The sequence below is a fragment of the Hippocampus guttulatus genome, chromosome 20 (genome assembly GCF_054856545.1).
Source record: "Hippocampus guttulatus isolate MCC_2025c chromosome 20, RoL_Hgut_1.0, whole genome shotgun sequence".
NCBI lineage: Eukaryota > Metazoa > Chordata > Actinopteri > Syngnathiformes > Syngnathidae > Hippocampus > Hippocampus guttulatus.
This window is the reverse complement of record NC_141280.1, coordinates 5,896,101-5,912,299: the sequence shown is the minus strand read 5'-3', so window position 1 is coordinate 5,912,299 and position 16,199 is coordinate 5,896,101. Positions and strand designations below refer to the sequence as shown.

General features: G+C 46.6%; 1 protein-coding gene across 6 annotated transcripts in view; it reads right to left on the bottom strand.

Moving 5' to 3' along the window:
• Positions 1–84: 84 nt before the first annotated feature.
• The window catches only part of LOC147187727 (nesprin-1-like), a 95,189-nt gene continuing 79,074 nt past the window's right edge, over positions 85–16,199 (bottom strand). For 3 of the 6 annotated variants that reach the window (XM_086099619.1, XM_086099617.1, XM_086099623.1), the window contains 33 exons: positions 16,012–16,167; positions 15,758–15,913; positions 15,516–15,686; positions 15,264–15,397; positions 14,895–15,099; positions 14,037–14,219; positions 13,309–13,455; positions 13,058–13,212; positions 12,821–12,968; positions 12,544–12,638; positions 12,060–12,297; positions 11,634–11,885; positions 11,096–11,221; positions 10,599–10,754; positions 9,896–10,054; positions 9,634–9,800; positions 7,794–7,956; positions 7,472–7,659; positions 7,237–7,387; positions 6,983–7,165; positions 6,690–6,827; positions 6,421–6,612; positions 6,024–6,315; positions 5,622–5,690; positions 5,169–5,302; positions 4,896–5,022; positions 4,496–4,701; positions 4,207–4,413; positions 3,959–4,087; positions 3,624–3,866; positions 3,439–3,540; positions 2,865–2,923; positions 85–1,420 (listed from right to left, as the gene is read on the bottom strand). In XM_086099619.1, coding sequence (XP_085955745.1) covers positions 1,144–1,420; positions 2,865–2,923; positions 3,439–3,540; positions 3,624–3,866; positions 3,959–4,087; positions 4,207–4,413; positions 4,496–4,701; positions 4,896–5,022; positions 5,169–5,302; positions 5,622–5,690; positions 6,024–6,315; positions 6,421–6,612; positions 6,690–6,827; positions 6,983–7,165; positions 7,237–7,387; positions 7,472–7,659; positions 7,794–7,956; positions 9,634–9,800; positions 9,896–10,054; positions 10,599–10,754; positions 11,096–11,221; positions 11,634–11,885; positions 12,060–12,297; positions 12,544–12,638; positions 12,821–12,968; positions 13,058–13,212; positions 13,309–13,455; positions 14,037–14,219; positions 14,895–15,099; positions 15,264–15,397; positions 15,516–15,686; positions 15,758–15,913; positions 16,012–16,167 — 5,508 coding nt within the window. In that variant the 3' untranslated portion in view covers positions 85–1,143. The remainder of the gene's footprint in view (positions 1,421–2,864; positions 2,924–3,438; positions 3,541–3,623; positions 3,867–3,958; positions 4,088–4,206; positions 4,414–4,495; positions 4,702–4,895; positions 5,023–5,168; positions 5,303–5,621; positions 5,691–6,023; positions 6,316–6,420; positions 6,613–6,689; positions 6,828–6,982; positions 7,166–7,236; positions 7,388–7,471; positions 7,660–7,793; positions 7,957–9,633; positions 9,801–9,895; positions 10,055–10,598; positions 10,755–11,095; positions 11,222–11,633; positions 11,886–12,059; positions 12,298–12,543; positions 12,639–12,820; positions 12,969–13,057; positions 13,213–13,308; positions 13,456–14,036; positions 14,220–14,894; positions 15,100–15,263; positions 15,398–15,515; positions 15,687–15,757; positions 15,914–16,011; positions 16,168–16,199) is intronic. The other 3 variants (XM_086099618.1, XM_086099620.1, XM_086099622.1) reach the window with 3 other exon arrangements.

The following is a 16,199-nucleotide window of genomic DNA, read 5'->3' as shown; positions in this document are numbered from 1 at the left end:
TGCATGACCACTTACCAAGATAAAATGATGGTCTGACTCGGCCCTTGGGATGGTTACGAGTCTTCTTATTCATTTAAACTCAACTTAATATTTCAGGTTTTATTATTTGCAAAGAGTATTCAGTATTAGCAAACTGTACAAACATAAATAACAATTTTCTTTTTTTACATCGTGTGGTTTGTCCTGATCGCTCAGGAATAATAATTAGCATGACAAGAATAAAAGCACATTATCATTATTAGCGTCACAACCAGATTGTTTGGCTTTGGGGAGTATCTAGTGCATGCGCATACACAAAGATTAAAAAATATATACGTATATTTCGGACAAATGGTCATTAAAATCATCACAATTAGCCCGAATAATTAAATACAGAACATGAAAAAAAGTAAAACAGAAATACAAGCCTTGGCATTTGGCGGGGATAAGTCAGCTTAGCTCAAACTACGGCTTTTCAGTTCGTCAGTGCAGTACCTTTCACACAGCCAGTGCTCTGACGCTTCTTCAAAGAAAAAACAAAGTGAATAAGAATGACGGAAAAATGAACACAGACTAATTAAATTTCACGTTTAGCGCTCATTAACTATTTGTTTCCGGCCAATTCATCGATTTAGCCTCGCACGTTCCGGTCTAGCAATGAGTGTCACATCCGGGTGTTTATTCCCGGAAGCGAATCATCTTCCCGGTATTTTCATCCCGGAAGTGTCACAAATGTGTGTTTATTTTAAACAAATGTCATTTCACACCATAAACGTCAATGAACTCAATGTGATTAGAGTCACGTTTTTGTTCTTTGTATTTCCAAGTGTCTGTTTCCTTGTGCTGTTTATTTATTAATAATCTTCATAGCTGAACATAAATAATAGCAGCACTGGGAATAGTAGACGACTTTGGCTCCCACTGAGTGTATATAAATAGTGCTTTGTTTTTCCTCATTGAAAAACGCAAAAACAAACAACAACCCTCATAATTGTTTATATCTACACATTTAACAAATAAAAAATATTTCACGCCTTAGAGAGACGGTGACATATTTGTCTCACGTCCTGGTCATAATATATTGTTGGTGTAGGGCACGGGGTGAAAAGGGCACATTCACAGGAGTCCTTGGCAAAGCGAGAGCGAGTAAAAAAAAAAAAGCAGCTATATGGGTGGAGGTCCATTGGTGTAGCGAAGCATGGGGTGGAAGGAGCGGGCAAAGTTGTTGGCATGGTGACAACTGTAGTCCTCCTGGCTCATGGGCACCATGCAGGCCAGGGCGATGAGGAGCAGAAGTAGAAGATGCACGGGCAATGCCGCGCGCAGAACCCTCTGCATGAAAGACGGCTGCTTGGAGGAGGGGGAGGACGACGACGAGACGTCCAAAAGGTCAGAACGGGAGGAAACGCAGCCAGCGGCGCCGGTGGGTGACCTCCTGCGGCTGGGAGGGAGGATACGCAGAAAAAGGAGTAAAGCACTTGAGTGTTTGCAAAGCATTGCTATGGGCAGCAAACTCGTTTCAATCAAGCTATTTCTGCACCAAAATAGCATTTTTCTCTTATCGCCGAGATACTTTGGACAGTTCATTTTAGTTAATGACTACCTGAGAGCGAAGAGCCGCTTTCATCGCTCTGCTCATTTCATTTAACGAGATATTACTATCATATAGTTTGCTGCGCTGCATCAAATTGAGAGTTTCTAACATGGTGACCTTATGCAGCTACACAAAATTAATTATTTCTTGTTCTGACCACCAAAGTTGTACACAAAAGACACACACACGCACACAGATGTGACCAGAAGCCAGAAACCACAAAGAATTCAAGCACATGGAAGAACAAGTGGGAGGAAGTCAGTGTTTGAGAGTTCAACGTCATGATGTTCTTATTGTGCAGACGCAAGCGGCGGTAATGCTACAAGTGTATGTCTGGATACTTTCTCTTGTCAGTGCCGTGAATCAGAAGACAGGACGACGTGTTCTTACCGCTCCCATCAGATCACCCACCCACAGACACAAGTGCTGTGACACATTGCCCCTGATAGCGCAACATAGTGTGTCTGCGTTACACCATCTTCAATGCCAATCGCTGTCGCTATGTGGTCTTATATTCTTGGGGATTAAAGGAGACCTATTCTGGAAAATTGACTTTGTCTACAAAGTTGTGGTTATACCATCTTCCCCAAATTCTTTTCCAAAAGTCTAAGTTAACGATGAGTTGAGCACACGCAAATGAATCGGCATGCACATACCTTCACCGACGAGGCCGACTAATTCCTTTTTCACCCAAGCATTAAAGCAATCCATTTTTACCAAAACAAAACAGACTCAATGCTGCACGGCTCCCGAATAGCGAGGGAACCGTTTTAAATTGTGTAATGGACAATATGTCTCTATTCATGTTATTTTTAGATGCAAAAGAGGCTCGATTCAGAGGATTAAAATTTAGGGACATTTGATTGAAACCAAAGGGGAGGGAGTAAGGAAAAGGGAAAGAGGAAAGAAGAAAGGAAGGTGGGAGTTAAAGGGGAAACAAGGCAACTTATTGCATTACATCCTGCTAAGAATGAGAGGAAACATGAAGGGAAACAAAACAAGTGAAAAAAAGAGGTTGCCATCCAGTGGGCTGCGGGGGACATGTGGACAAGCGGCAAAGTGAAGCAAACATACAAAGGCGAGAAGGCAAGAGCCTGACAAGAGGCTACTCCCTGATCGCTTAGGAGCTGGTCACATGACCTCTAGAAAAAGCGGGACACCATGGAACGCCATTTTTCCAAAATGATCAATCAAGCGACGCAAACTGAAGCCCATTTTTGTTTGGTTTGAGTTTTGGGTTCCATCCCCCGGTCCCGTCTTTGTAGAGCTCAATGAGGGGTGCTCAAGGTACCTGTGGCGCGGGCCGCTCTCGGGGAATCCGGGCTGGGCCTGACTACTTTTGCCTCGGGGCTGAAGGGCGTAATGAGCAGGGTGTGAGGCGTAAAAAAAGAAAGAAAGGAAATGTTTCAGTCAACAGGCAAATGAGGACATAAAAGAACTCAAAAGAGTCAAGCCAAAAATCAGTTATCGTCAACAAAGCAGCAATGTAATCATCAATGATTGATCGATTGGCAAGAAATCTGGCTTCTCAATTTCTGCGACAGAAATATATCAACATGGGGAAAAAGTCATATTTTATAAAAAAAAAAGCCAGGTTTTCTTGTGCATTAGCTTGCTGGATCAGCATGTTGAAAGCGGCATCTAAAAAAAAAAACAAGCATGGAGCTCGACAAGAAAGTATTACAGGAGACACTTTTTTGTTTACGGGCAAAACAACAGGAGTTGCATCTAGATCAATAAAAATAAAAGAGTTGCATGAAGGAGGAGTATAAGGGCGACACAAATGAAGTTTCCCCCTTTCAGCGTGGCCCTCATACTCCCTTGAAATCTTCTCTTAGCTAATTTCTTTTTAAAAATGACATTACCATTGGTCGCAAACTTGACTCTGAGGCGGCAGACAACGCAGAAAGAACCGGAGCCACCGCAGAGACGGCTGCGATGTCCGATTCAGACATCGGTGAGAATTCCTGAAAAGAACAAAAAAGAGAAAGCACCGAAGTTGTAAAACAACAGGCTGTCATCTACGAGAAAGCGCCGTCGTCGTCTCCACCTGTTGCGGGCTCTGGCGCTCCAGTCGCTTCTGAAGCCCTTCCAGGTCGGCGTCGACCTCACGCAGCAGCAGTCGTAGCCTGTTCCAGATCACGTGCACCTTCTCCTGCGCTTCCAGACACTCTCCGCCCGGGGAGCTGTGCAGGGGCGCCGGCGGCTGCGCCGTGCTGACCAGCAGCTGAGCCGACAGCTCCTGGAGGGAAGACACCTTCTGCTGCGAGTCCAGCAACTCGCGTTTGATTTGCTGCGTGAGAATGAGGACAAAGTCGAGTCAAAAAAATAAGCTATTGAGACTAAAATAGAAGAAAATGCCAACAATATGCATCATGAAAGTACCGTGAGTGTCCTGTGACGAGCGCGCAGGGCTTGCGCGTTCAGGTTGGGAGGGATGGGCACCACCTCGTTCCTCCTGCGGTCAACGTTCTCCAACCACAGCAGCAGACCATGACTCATCTCGTGGAACTCCTGAGGGGGGAAACATTTTTTTCTGGAACACTTCTCCTTCAGTACATTATTTCCCAACCTTTATTGAGCTATTCGAAAGTGCTCTGAAGGGTTACTGTTTTGTTTTGTTCGTCCAGCACCTGGCACTGCATGAGCGCTCTCTGCAGCTCCTCCCTCCACTCCTCCAGCGAAGTACCCAGGCGATCCCAGTGCGCGTTCATCTCTTTCAGGGCATCTCGCAGTTCCCATGCCTCCTCTGAGTCAGGTTCCGACTGAAGGAAGGTGGCGCTGCTCAAGTTGATGGACAGGACCTCCGACTTGTGGGTTTCCATGCCCTTCTGAAGCTCCTGAGCACCACACGGGGGAGGGGGCGGAAACAGATTCAGAAAGAAGCGTTGCTGCTAAATGTTTGCATTTTTGACCACTAACCCGGAGCTTTTTGATCCTCTGCTGGATGTCGTGGATGTCCGTGCTGAGCTCCAGGCCTCGCAGTTGGCCCAGTTCGGCTTCGCAGCGACCCAGCCATGCACGCATGGTCTGCAGGTCTGAGATGAGCTGCTGCCACTGCTGGAGGTTCTGCTTGTGCTTGTCACTCATTGCCTGAGCCTGCAGGAGCTCCCAGCGCTCGATGACGCCTGCATGGAAAACCTGATTACTAAATGTCTCAATCCTCTCACATCCTGAATTTTACGCCTACAGACAGCAACAGGGTTATTTTATAATATACATCTTTAGGCATGATTATTGACGTATATTGTGAGATCATTTTGCTAGTTTGGAAAAAACAGCATAATCCGCACACTGTTACACTGCGCGAATAAACACAAACCTGCATTCTGACTGTCAGCGCTGGTCGGGTTTGTGAGTCCGGGCATTTCATCTTCGTCCTCCGTGAGCTCTTCCTCGGCTCTCTTCACCGCATTGATGCTGCCGCGACACTCTCCCATCAGACGCATCTGCATCAGTAATAATGGATTTAAGCACAAACACTTTTTGCCACAGGAAAAAAAGGGAAAAATATACACATTGAATGTCATTTTGCTGTTTTTGTGTTGAAGCGTATTTTGTTGTATAAAGGTATATTTAATCAGCAGCGACGCACATAGCCCATATAGGTGGAGTCAGCGTCGGGGCTGGAGCAGCTGGCGGCCTCCTCTCTGACCTGCAGCTGGTACCGTGATGCGTCCAGAGCCTGGTCCAGTTGTCTGAGGCTGGCCTCCAGCTGTCCTGGATCGCCTGCACACAAAACACAACGGGGGTGAAAAAAATGGAAAAATCCTGAGCTGAGCATCACGTTTTCGTCAGGCATGTTGTAGACAGACAGGATGCATGCATAAATCCGAAGTGTAAAGACTTCAGGTGGGGCAGGTTAAACATGGTTATTATGTGTGGACCTTCAACATGCAAAGGATTCATCTTAGCATGCTGCTCAATATTATTGTGATGGATGGGGACATGCAGCTGCCGTGCTGGCAAGCACGATTTAGTATGGCGGCTGGTGGCGTGCGTTCCCGACACATGCCGCGACATTTCCAATCAGTTCTGCGGTTCCTACCGGAGGACGATTTCAATGTGTTCTCAGTCAGTTTTATATAGGCCTCAGGACTCTCGGGAATAACTACGTCTGAAGAGGAAAAACAGAACATTCCCTTTTTATGAAGTGGGTTACAAATATGCTTCTGCAGAAAGTCTTCCCCGCAGGAGTCGACGCTGTTGTGGTCATTTTTCACTTCCTGTTTGTGTGGGCAGGTGTCCCAATGCCTTTTGTTTATGTAGTGCATGCGTGTCTTGACCTCATTGATATTCATTCATTGTCTTGTAAACAGTTTTTTTGTAGCTAGATAAACGCCAATTGACCAGACCACTCGAGTCGAGCAGAAACTCGACCTTGCTAGACAACAGTGACCTCTGTTGCCGGATGCTGAGATGACAGTTAAACACAGAAGAAACGCCGAACCTGACAGCACTGCAGTAGCCGTCCTCAGATACTCCTCTTCCTCTTGCCCTTGGGTCCTTCCCCCGTGGTTGCGTCCCCCCGGGCTCTCCAGACCCCGGCTCAGGTCGTAATCGTGGTCCCACTCCAACGGGATGGAATCCACGCTGGCCGGGGTCTCCCGGCCCGAGCGTTCTGCCCGAATGAGGGTGGCCGCGCGACTGGAGTTGCGAGGAGGCGTCGAGTCGGACCACTGCAGCACGGACAGGTCGGCGCCGTACTCCGTGTCGGAACCATCCAGCTCATCGTCTGCCAGCTGCGAGATGGAAACGTGTTACATCATGAAATTAATGTTCCACAACGTTCGCTCTCTTCGTTTGTAATTGCCGGCATTTTAACCATACGTGTTCAGTGTACTCACAGGAAAACGTGTAAGCTTCTTGTAGTATCTATTGACACGTCCGAAGACCTCCTGGTAGTACCTCTGCAGCTCCTCCAGCTCCTCTTCGATCACAGCAGCATCGAGAGGTTCGCTCTTCTCGATCAGAGCGTCACCCTGCCTGAACACAAGCTCGATCTTGCCCATGTTCAAGTGGATCTCCTGCTGGAATGCCTGAAGCAAACACAAACACATGACCATCAATGCTCATGGGGAAGCCCGCGGACGATTCGAGTAGTGTGCGGGACGACCTTGAGTTGTTTAATCTTGGCTTGCACGTCGCACTCGGAGAAGTGCTCAATGTTGGTGAGCTGAAGATCCATCTCGGTCAGCCACACAAGGATGCTGTCTCGAGCGGTCTCAAACTCCTCCCGCTGGTTGATGAAGTGCTGCGGGACGCGTGCAGATTTTTTGAGAGTTATACTCAATGAAATTGTTAAAAAATTGTGATTGTGTAAAAAAAAAAAATGTTCATGAATCCTTGTGTCGTTCCTGTAACCTATCCTTAAAATAATGCGTTTAAGTTTAAGTGCGCGGTCGTTACCTTGAGACGGCGTAAGATAGCGGCCACCCTCCTCTGCAGGTTGTCCCACCTCCTGTTCCCATCGTGCACCATCTCCCTCAGACAGCAGGACGCATCTGTGCGGTTCTCACGGGCCAGGCGGCGGTACTGCTTGTTGATCAGCTCCAGCTGGGTCAAGCGCTCCTGCACTTGCCGTTGGAAAGCCTGCACACAAAGATTTGATTAGATTTTTTAAATAATTGCCACATTCAACAAGATCATGCAAATAATCCTACCTCAAACTTCTTGAGTTCCTCTTTGGCAACGGTATAGAGGACTCCAGAAGAGTTGGGCATAGCCGCCGTTCTCTCCGAAGTCTTCAACCACTCCTCAAAGCGGGAGTAATCATCCAAAAACTTCTGCCATAACCTCCAAGTCTCCTCAATCCTAAAAAGAAAAAGGTCCAGAATCGCTTTGATCAACTTCATTGTCCGTTTTGATTTGTAGTGCCAGCTCATTCAAGACACCGACTTCAGCCTCCTCTCCATGGACATGGCGCAGATGTTCCTCCAGCGCCGATCCAGCCCCCGGGTGGCCAGCTGGATGGAATCGCACTCGGTCTCGGTGGAGCAGGCGTCGCAGTCGTGAAGGAGCACCTCGCACAGGTTCAACACGGACGCCACGCCCGTGCTGTGCCTCTCAATGTCCTTCTGCAGCTCCTGAAAAAAAAAAAGGACCACAATAGCAATGTCGTTTTGACGTTGTCGTTGCGTGAAAGTAATATCAAGACTTTTGGAAAACCAGTAGGTTTTTTGGGAGGGGGAAGTTGGGGGGGGGGGGGGGGGGGTCTTGCCTGCTGCTGGTTGAGCTTCCTGTGGATCTCCTGCTCGTCACACGTGTCATAGACAATGGGCCTGGATAACTCGGACTCGATGTGAGCCAGCCAAGAGCGCAGGCTGCTCATGTTTTTCTCCAGCTGTTGCACGGCCACCAGGGTCTCCCGCAATTTCTTCAACCTGACGCAAGGCAGATCAACAGTCATGCACGGTACGTACACTAAGCGCTCAATGTGACAAATAAGAACAAATCTTATTTGATTGCATTTGAGTTGAAATGTTATTTCCAGTATCATTTAACTCATTCAATACCAGCCAATCCTGGACCAAGTCTGAAAAGACGTTTAAAAACGTCTTTGGGAGTGAATGAGTTAATGTGTTCAAAGCATGGAGTACATTTTTTTTTCATATGCTGGAGGGAAGGTGTGGTACATATGACAAATGGGGGTTGGGTTCATTGTTCAGGACAAAATAAATGCTTGGCACCACCATGTGCGAAACCATCAACGTATCGTCGACGCATGACACCTCACCCCACAAAGCAATCTGACCTCTCGCCAAAAAAACACTCGAGATGAATAAAGGTGAAAGTGACATGATTAAATATGTCACTTGCCACTTTGCACTAAACTAAAACTTTATGCAACCATTGCTGACCTGTGTACTTACACATTTTTAGTTTTTTTGCAGTGGCTCACGCATAATACAATGTAATTAGTTGACAAATAGTATGCAATCTTGCCATTCCTGGTCATCTCCTTATTCAGTTTGACCTAGAAACACACCAACGCCGCTCCTGTAGTCATACAATGCAGCCAATGATTCTAGAAATGCATGCGGAAATACAAAACAAAAAGAGCAACAGCCCCACTACGCTTATCGCTGATTCTTAACTCGCACATAAACCACGACTCATCATTTAATCACCATTAAATTAAGCTCCAAGCGCAGGCGAAATAGTTTAAAGACAGAGCTACGACACTGCAGAAAAGCTCGCGGAGGTTTATCCTGCCTGGTGGCGTCGCAATCGCAATGTGGCAGATCCTCAGCCGGGCAGTCTGCCATCTTCTCAGTCCCCAAATCCAAAACCATGTGGATGCAAGATTTCCGGAGACGACGTTTCGCGAGGAAGCGTTATTCCTCGTCTGAGTGCGAGCCGCCTTCTCTTTTCGGCTTCGTGCGTGGGGACTTTCTCCCACCGAGTGTGTGTGTGTGTGTGTGGTAAGGAGGTCGGGTTGGGGCAGCTGGTGCTGTGTAGTGTGGCACAAGTGTGACTTGTCAACTGTTGTACTCCAAGGTTAAAAAAAAAAAAAAAAGGGAGTGTGTGTGTCGGGGGTTGGAGTGACAAGTCCTGCTGTTGCTAAATGTGGACTTACAATCTCAGAGGCATGTGCCAAAGAGGCGGGCTGAAAAATACACTTCAAATGAACGTGAGCAAAGGCAAGAGAAGCCATGCATGATGAGAGCAGCGCAAAGTACGGAAAATAGATATGCACTTAACAGTTGGAAGTAGCATAATGGCAATGGAAAGCGATTGTTGTAATTGCTTCAAAGCTAATATCCCTGCTATGCGTCGCTCGAGCAAAGTATACGACAATGAAAGCGCAGCTGTCTGCGTGAGGTCAGTCAGAGTGTCCCTACCCGTGATTCCCAACAGAGGACAACAGCCGGGTGGCGGTGGTGGAAAATAGGGGCCGGATTGCAGATTTTATTATAGCACATAATATAGCATCTTATTTTGTATTTGTTGATATCAATCATTGTATTTTATTTCCATATTTCTTGATAATCCAATGACATCCTATTCTATTTTTATCATAATAATAGTTTTCAAACACAACTCTGGGTTTGACCCACCTGGCTGCAATGAGGTCGAGGAGGTGCGTCCACCGCTCGCTGACTTTATTGAGTTTGTGTCGTATGTCAGCTGCTTTGCTGTCCTGGCTGGCCTGGGCCAAGCGCTGGCCCATGAGCTGCAGCTGCTGCTTGTTCTCCTGAGCGACACTGATTTCCTCCTGGTAGTCCTGAGAGAGAGCCGATGACAAGTTAAGACGTGAGGATGAAGAGGAGGAGGAGGAGGAGGATGCCGTTTGTGCTGCAGAGTGTGCGCCGGGATCACCTTGCGCAGCTTTTCGATCATCTCCTCAATGCTGATGTCTCCATTTTGAGAGACTTTGCTCTCCATCTGCGTGAGCCACTCGCACAGCTCCTTGTTCTTCTCGTTGAACACGGCCCATTCGTTCAACTTCTCGCTGACCTGCTGCCTGCGCAGCGAAACCTGACAACGCAAACCCGAAAAGACACGCGAATTGTTGTTGCAAGACGGACTGAAAGTTTGTATTTAAATCACCCTTTAAGTCACCTCAAATTAAGCTGCCTCCTGAATGATATGACAAAAACAAGTCACAACTTTATCACTAACAAAGAAAAGAACGGAAAAAAATATAAATATATAATTTTAAAACACTGTCCATCAATTTTTAACATCAATAATCAAATTATTTAGAATATTTCAATTATTTTCCAAAAACAATTTATCTTGAACTCAACCAATGCATAATATAAATAGCTCATATGTATATTTTTTAAAGCAATTTAATAATAAACAGAAATTGATATTTTGAAAATTGAATTAATTTATTTTAGACTTAAATATATAGCTTAAATATTTTTATAGCAATCAATTTAATTTAGTTAAAAAATACAGTCTATAGCAGGTACATATTTTTAAATAATGAGCCATTGAACTGAGAACAAAAAAACCACAATGGAATGTTGGCTAAAAGAGGCAAATTTAATAAGCAAGCGCATTCTAACTGTACCTGGTGGCACACTTCTTCCCACTGGCGCTGGAGAAGCTCGAGGCGCTCCTGGAGGAGCGTGATGTCATCGCTGCCGACCACGCCCACCAGGGCATCCCTCAGGAGGAACAAGGAAGTGAGGTCACCGCTCCAGCCTTCCACGGCGCTCTCCAGCTCCTGCGTGCGCATGACATGGTGACGACAAGAAAAAGCCCACTTTTTGCCTTCGCCGCCAATGTCGGCCCTGATATTAGCAATCAGAGGCGCTACACGGCATGCGAATGATCACAGAGGCGCCGTCACCTTGCATCCCCTCCGCTGCCTGCGTCACAGTGACACACAAATACACAAACGTATGCAAGCACGCACCCCCACTGGCTCTCTGCGATTGAACTCCCTCCTCCCTCCTTGACTCTCTTTCACCCCTGTCTTTCTCTCCTTCGCTCTGTGCTCCTCCCCCAACCGACCGAGGACCGCACGCGCATTCATCATAACGGGATTCCGCAGCATCTTTCAACCTTGCATCTCATCTGCTCGGCGTGCAGCTCATCGTGACGGTCGGGCAGCGGCGCCGACAGCTTCCTCTTGAAGGCCCGCAGCTTCTCCAGCGAGGCGTTGATGCCTTCCTCGCACCGCTCCCAATTCTATGCTCCGAAACAGTACATAAAAGAGACAAAAATGAGAGCGCAGACCGCAGGCAGGGAACGCCGCGCTCCAATGGGCGTGGGCTATTTTTAGAGCGTGGATAGCTCAGGGGTATCTGAGGATGAAACGGGATCGTATTTAACAAGGAATGTCGCAGGGAAGTAGAAGACAAGTCAGCAGACACAACGTTCCGTAGGCAGTCTTGGATTATTTACAGTCAGCTCCTTCTCATTACGACATTGCTTCCAATTTTGGCATTGACTGTTTGATCGAAATTCCAGGTTGTGATGATATTTGCAGATTTTTGAACGGTACATGATTATGTGTATTTTTATTTTTCCTCATTAAAATGACCAAATTTTAAGTCCCATATTTCAAATATCCTATTGTAAAAATGCACAAGTTGCTGACCTTGAGTAGAGCAAGCAGCTCCTTCCTCTGCTGGTCTAGGCGCTGGTGGGCGTGCCTCCACCTCTCCTGAATCTCCATCAGCTCCGTCTGTAGCGTGGACTCTGCCTGAGTGTCGGCCGACAGCAGTAAGCTTCTGCCGGCCTCCACCGTCACGATGTAGACTCCCTGCTGCCTCTTGAGTACACGCTCGCGCAGCTGCAGGAGCCGGGACAGGGAGAGTGGACCGAGGGGGTAGAGGTTAGCTAAGGGAGTCTACGGTCGGTTAGAGATGGGGTGGAGGTTTGGTAGTGAGGGAGTGGGGGAGGGGGAGTCAGACTGGTTTAGTGCCTATAATTGTAATGTGAGGAATATGACAGTACTTTTCTGTCCCAAAGCAGGGGAAGAGCATTCACACACACACAGGACCTGCATGTTACCAACGCATACCTGTATCTGATCCAGCAGATTCCTGGCCTGCTGCAGTGCGACACTTTCTCCTCCGGGGTGATGCGCGTCCAGCTCACGTGACACATCCTGGAGCCAGCGCAGCAGTTTTTCAAACATCTCGTGGTAGCTGTGCCACTGATGGAGCAGACTGTCAATGATGCCCCTGCGCTGCTGGGCACGCCTCACCACGCCTTGCCACTGATTGGCCAGCAAGGCCAGATTCACGCTGAAGTCTTCTCTGTTGGGGAGGATGAACACCGTACATTGCTGTGGTTATGATGATGAATTTGATCTTAAGTCCAATTATATTCGGTTTTACCAAAGCGGTGGTCTATTTCTACACACATGCCCTCAATCGTTGCTTATGGGGTTTTGGGTTTCTTGAAAGGCGCTAAATATATTTAAGCTATTATTATAATTATTATTATGATTATTTTTATTGCGATTTCATATTTCAGGTCATGTGCTTTTTCTGTCGACTTACCCATCATCCACTTCTCCTTGGTCTAGCATATTATGCCCATCGCTGACAATGGAGTAAAGAATCTGCTGTTGGCTGAACATCTCAGCCTGGAACAACTGTAAACACACACACATATAGACAGAGTATGCCAAGATTCCTTCCTGCCTCCTTTCTTCCTGTTTATAAAGAAGTTTATTTAAAAAAAGTGTACACTGAACCTACTAGTGGCCTCCCGTATAAGAACACCATATTTGGACATTGAGCACACACATTCACCAAACCTCAGTGCGTTTCTGACCTCGTGATCTTTCTGCTGCTCCAGCAGACTCTGGTAGTTGCCCGTTATCTCGACGGCCAGTTTGTTCTCCGCCTGAGACAGAAAGTCCATCCAGGCTTCGCATTTCTGCAGGAACGTCTGGTGCAGGAGCAGCGCTGCCTGCAGTTTACTGGAGTCACAACAGTGTTATTTTGTTTTCGTACCGGGGGTAGAGCACGAAAGTACAGGGGGGAGATGCGCGAGAGCAGAGTGACATACCTGAACCTCTCGCTGAGGAGAGCAGAGTGAGACGCCCACGATCTGTTCAGACGCTGCAGACGCTTCAAGTCTCCGTCGCTAACCGGCAGTCGGTACATGAGGACGTTGACACGCTCCAAGTCTGGAGACAGACTGCTTAGCTTGGACAAGGGAGCCTGCGAACAACAGCGCTTGCTCACTCGCATCCCAAATGAGGAAAAGTGGATTTAAAAAAAAAAAAAAAAAAGGAAGCGTAGGGCCGTATGTCCTACCTTTAGTTTGTCCATCCGTGTTTGGATGTCACTCAGCGCCGGCGAGCCGAGCTGCTCGGACTCCTTCAACACTTTCGCAGCCTCAGCATCTGTTTGAATGAGTGCGTCCAACTGGTCCCTGAAGCCCTCACAGGCCCGACTTCCACACTAGTCAACGACAAAAAAAAATACATCACAACGTGCACCAAGTTAAAGCTTCCCACTCACACTCTACACACACATACAAATATAGCTAAGAAACACACAAGTATCAATAACACGTTAAAAAAATAATTATTTGATAATAAATGTTAACTTATACGGAAAATATTACTTTCAGATCAATTCATTTGAAACAGGGGTTGTCTTTTCCGATGTTCAAATGGAAGCACCTTTTCATGACCCAAACATATTTTCCTTGAACTTAACGTTAACCCTCATAGTCGACCGTTTACAAAGAATGCAATATTTCTTTGAAGTGTCATAGCACAGAACTGCTTTATTGTCCATAAAGGGCAAAAAATCCCAAGGAATTAATATAAACTATATATGTATGGATAGCACAGATGCCGCTGAACATTTTGAGTGTTTGAAAAAAAAAATGTTTGTATAACACAACATACATCATTTACAAAATTGTAAAACGCGTAGGTTCGGTATCAGTTTTATTCGAAGGGCATAAGGGTTTTAAGCAAAGGTGGCATCAAGGTTTGAGGATCCCAAAGAGGCCCCAAGTCCTCGCTACGTACCTGCAGCGCCTCCTGCTGCCTGTGTAGGGAAAGCGGCAGCGTCGACAATCGATGCGTCAGCGCCATGTGGTCCGAATGCAGGGCGGCAAACGAGTCGGCGTCCACTTGGCTCCTCAGCTGCGCTCCCAAATTTTGCAGCTGCTGCAGTAAACGCTGCACCGATTCCTGCTCACCGAGACACTCCTGTCACACCGATAAAAATCAATGGAAGACCATTCATTGTCTTTTTAGGAGCAGATAGGTCAACATCATCATTATTGTTGTGATCACTGGGTAGTAGTCATATTTTCAGCTTATTTTGTTTGTGGGGGCTTTTGTGTGTGCGTATGTTTTTGTGTGCCAGTCACTTTGTGGAGCGCTGGGATATGTGCTTTTTTTTTAACAAAACATTTTGCGTTTAGTTGAAATTAACCAAAAGTTAATTTCAACTAAATTAACTTTTAATTCTAAAACAGTGTCCTGCTGCCAGGACTAAATTAACTTTTAATTCTAAAAGTTAATTTATTTAATTCGTTAATTTTAATTAATCAGTAGCTATGGCATGCGCTGCCAAAACAGTGATTTCTTTTCTCTTTTATTTCCGGAATTAAAGAGTCTGGGAAGAGTTTAAGATGTGAGAGAAAAATCCCAAGCAAGGACACGCAATGGCAGCAGGACACTGTTGTGTAAATCAGGGGCCAGTCTCTCTATTCTCTAAAGGCTTTTGTTGGACTGGACTGCGACTCTCCATTCAAGCACACTAAGAGGGAGGGATGCAATTTTGTATTCGGGGGGGAGGCACTTGTAATAAATCAGGGGAGTTTTGTCTGGATTCCTACTGATCCAACGGTGCAGCCCTCTTATACGTCGTTTACTCACGTCACAGTCCTTTATCCAGGCACTGCTCTCCTCTTCTGTGATGTCCTTGTCAGTGGCGCTTTTGAGCAGGCGGTCCACACGTTCCTCCTGCCTTTCCACCGCTTTCACACAAGTGCCAAATAATTCTGTGTATTGCTGCCACAGCCCCAGCAAGGCCTTACTGCTCCTCAGCTGCTCCGAGATCTGCTCTAATAGATCGTTCCACCTGGGAAAACAATGTCTTAATTAACTCATTCACTTCCAAAGACGTTTTTAAACGTCTTTTCAGACTTGGTCCAGAATTGGCTGGTACTGAATGAGTTAAGGATTTCACCTCCAATTGGGAGTTTGTTTGTTGTTGTTGTTTTTTTTTTTTTTTTGCTGTGTTACCTCATGTTGACATCCCGCTGGGCTCTAGTGAGTGTTTCCGCCACACACGGGTGGCATTCGGTGAGGAGCTGTTGGGTTACGGAGCCAAACTTGAGTAGACTGCTCTCCTGCTTGTCCATCTCCTCTTGCAGGTTCTGGGTGGGACATAGAACACATCCTAGCGACTTCCCCATCTTGTGCCACTTCCTTAAACAGCTCAAATTCATGACTTTTAATCACGAGGAGGTGCGCGTCCGTTTGTGCGGCACTCACCTCCAGACTCTCCACCTGCTGCTGCACAGCCTCCAGGGAGCCACTTATGAGGGGCAGCCGGGAGACACAGTACCTGCCCTCCATCAGGTAGCCATCGATCTCTTCTGCGACACGCCTGTATAAGGTCCATTTTTCCAAGACCGAACGCAGGCTCACCTTCATCTGATTTATCTGTGACAGCAACCCTTGGATTATAGCCCAGCAAGACATCATGTCGGTAATTTGTGGATGGATGAGTTTACCATGTGGTCCAAATGAGCCCATGATTTCTTGAGTCCTTTGAGGGTCTCCTTAACAACAGCACACGTTTCTCCTTTCTTATCCTGGATGAGAGTGTTGCCTCGTTCCTCGGCCTTCTCCAGATCCTTCTCTTTCTCCTTCACCAGTTCCTCCAACTCCTGGAAGAATGACAACATAATGACAGTAACTTCGTGTGCTTTTGTGCCTGCTGGAGGTAAAAAAAAATTTTTTTAAAGTGCGCCGTTGATAAAACTACCTGACAATCTTTCAGTGCATTCTGCACAGATGCGACATCCTCTATCCTGTGTCTCTTCTTCAGTTTCTCCTCCTGGAGGGTCAGCCATGTTTTCAAGGCTTGGACTCCATTCTCGTGCTCGAGCCAACTTCCCAAAAGTCCTTCTAAATGCTGAATCTGAAAAAAAAATAACCCCAGACACAACTCAG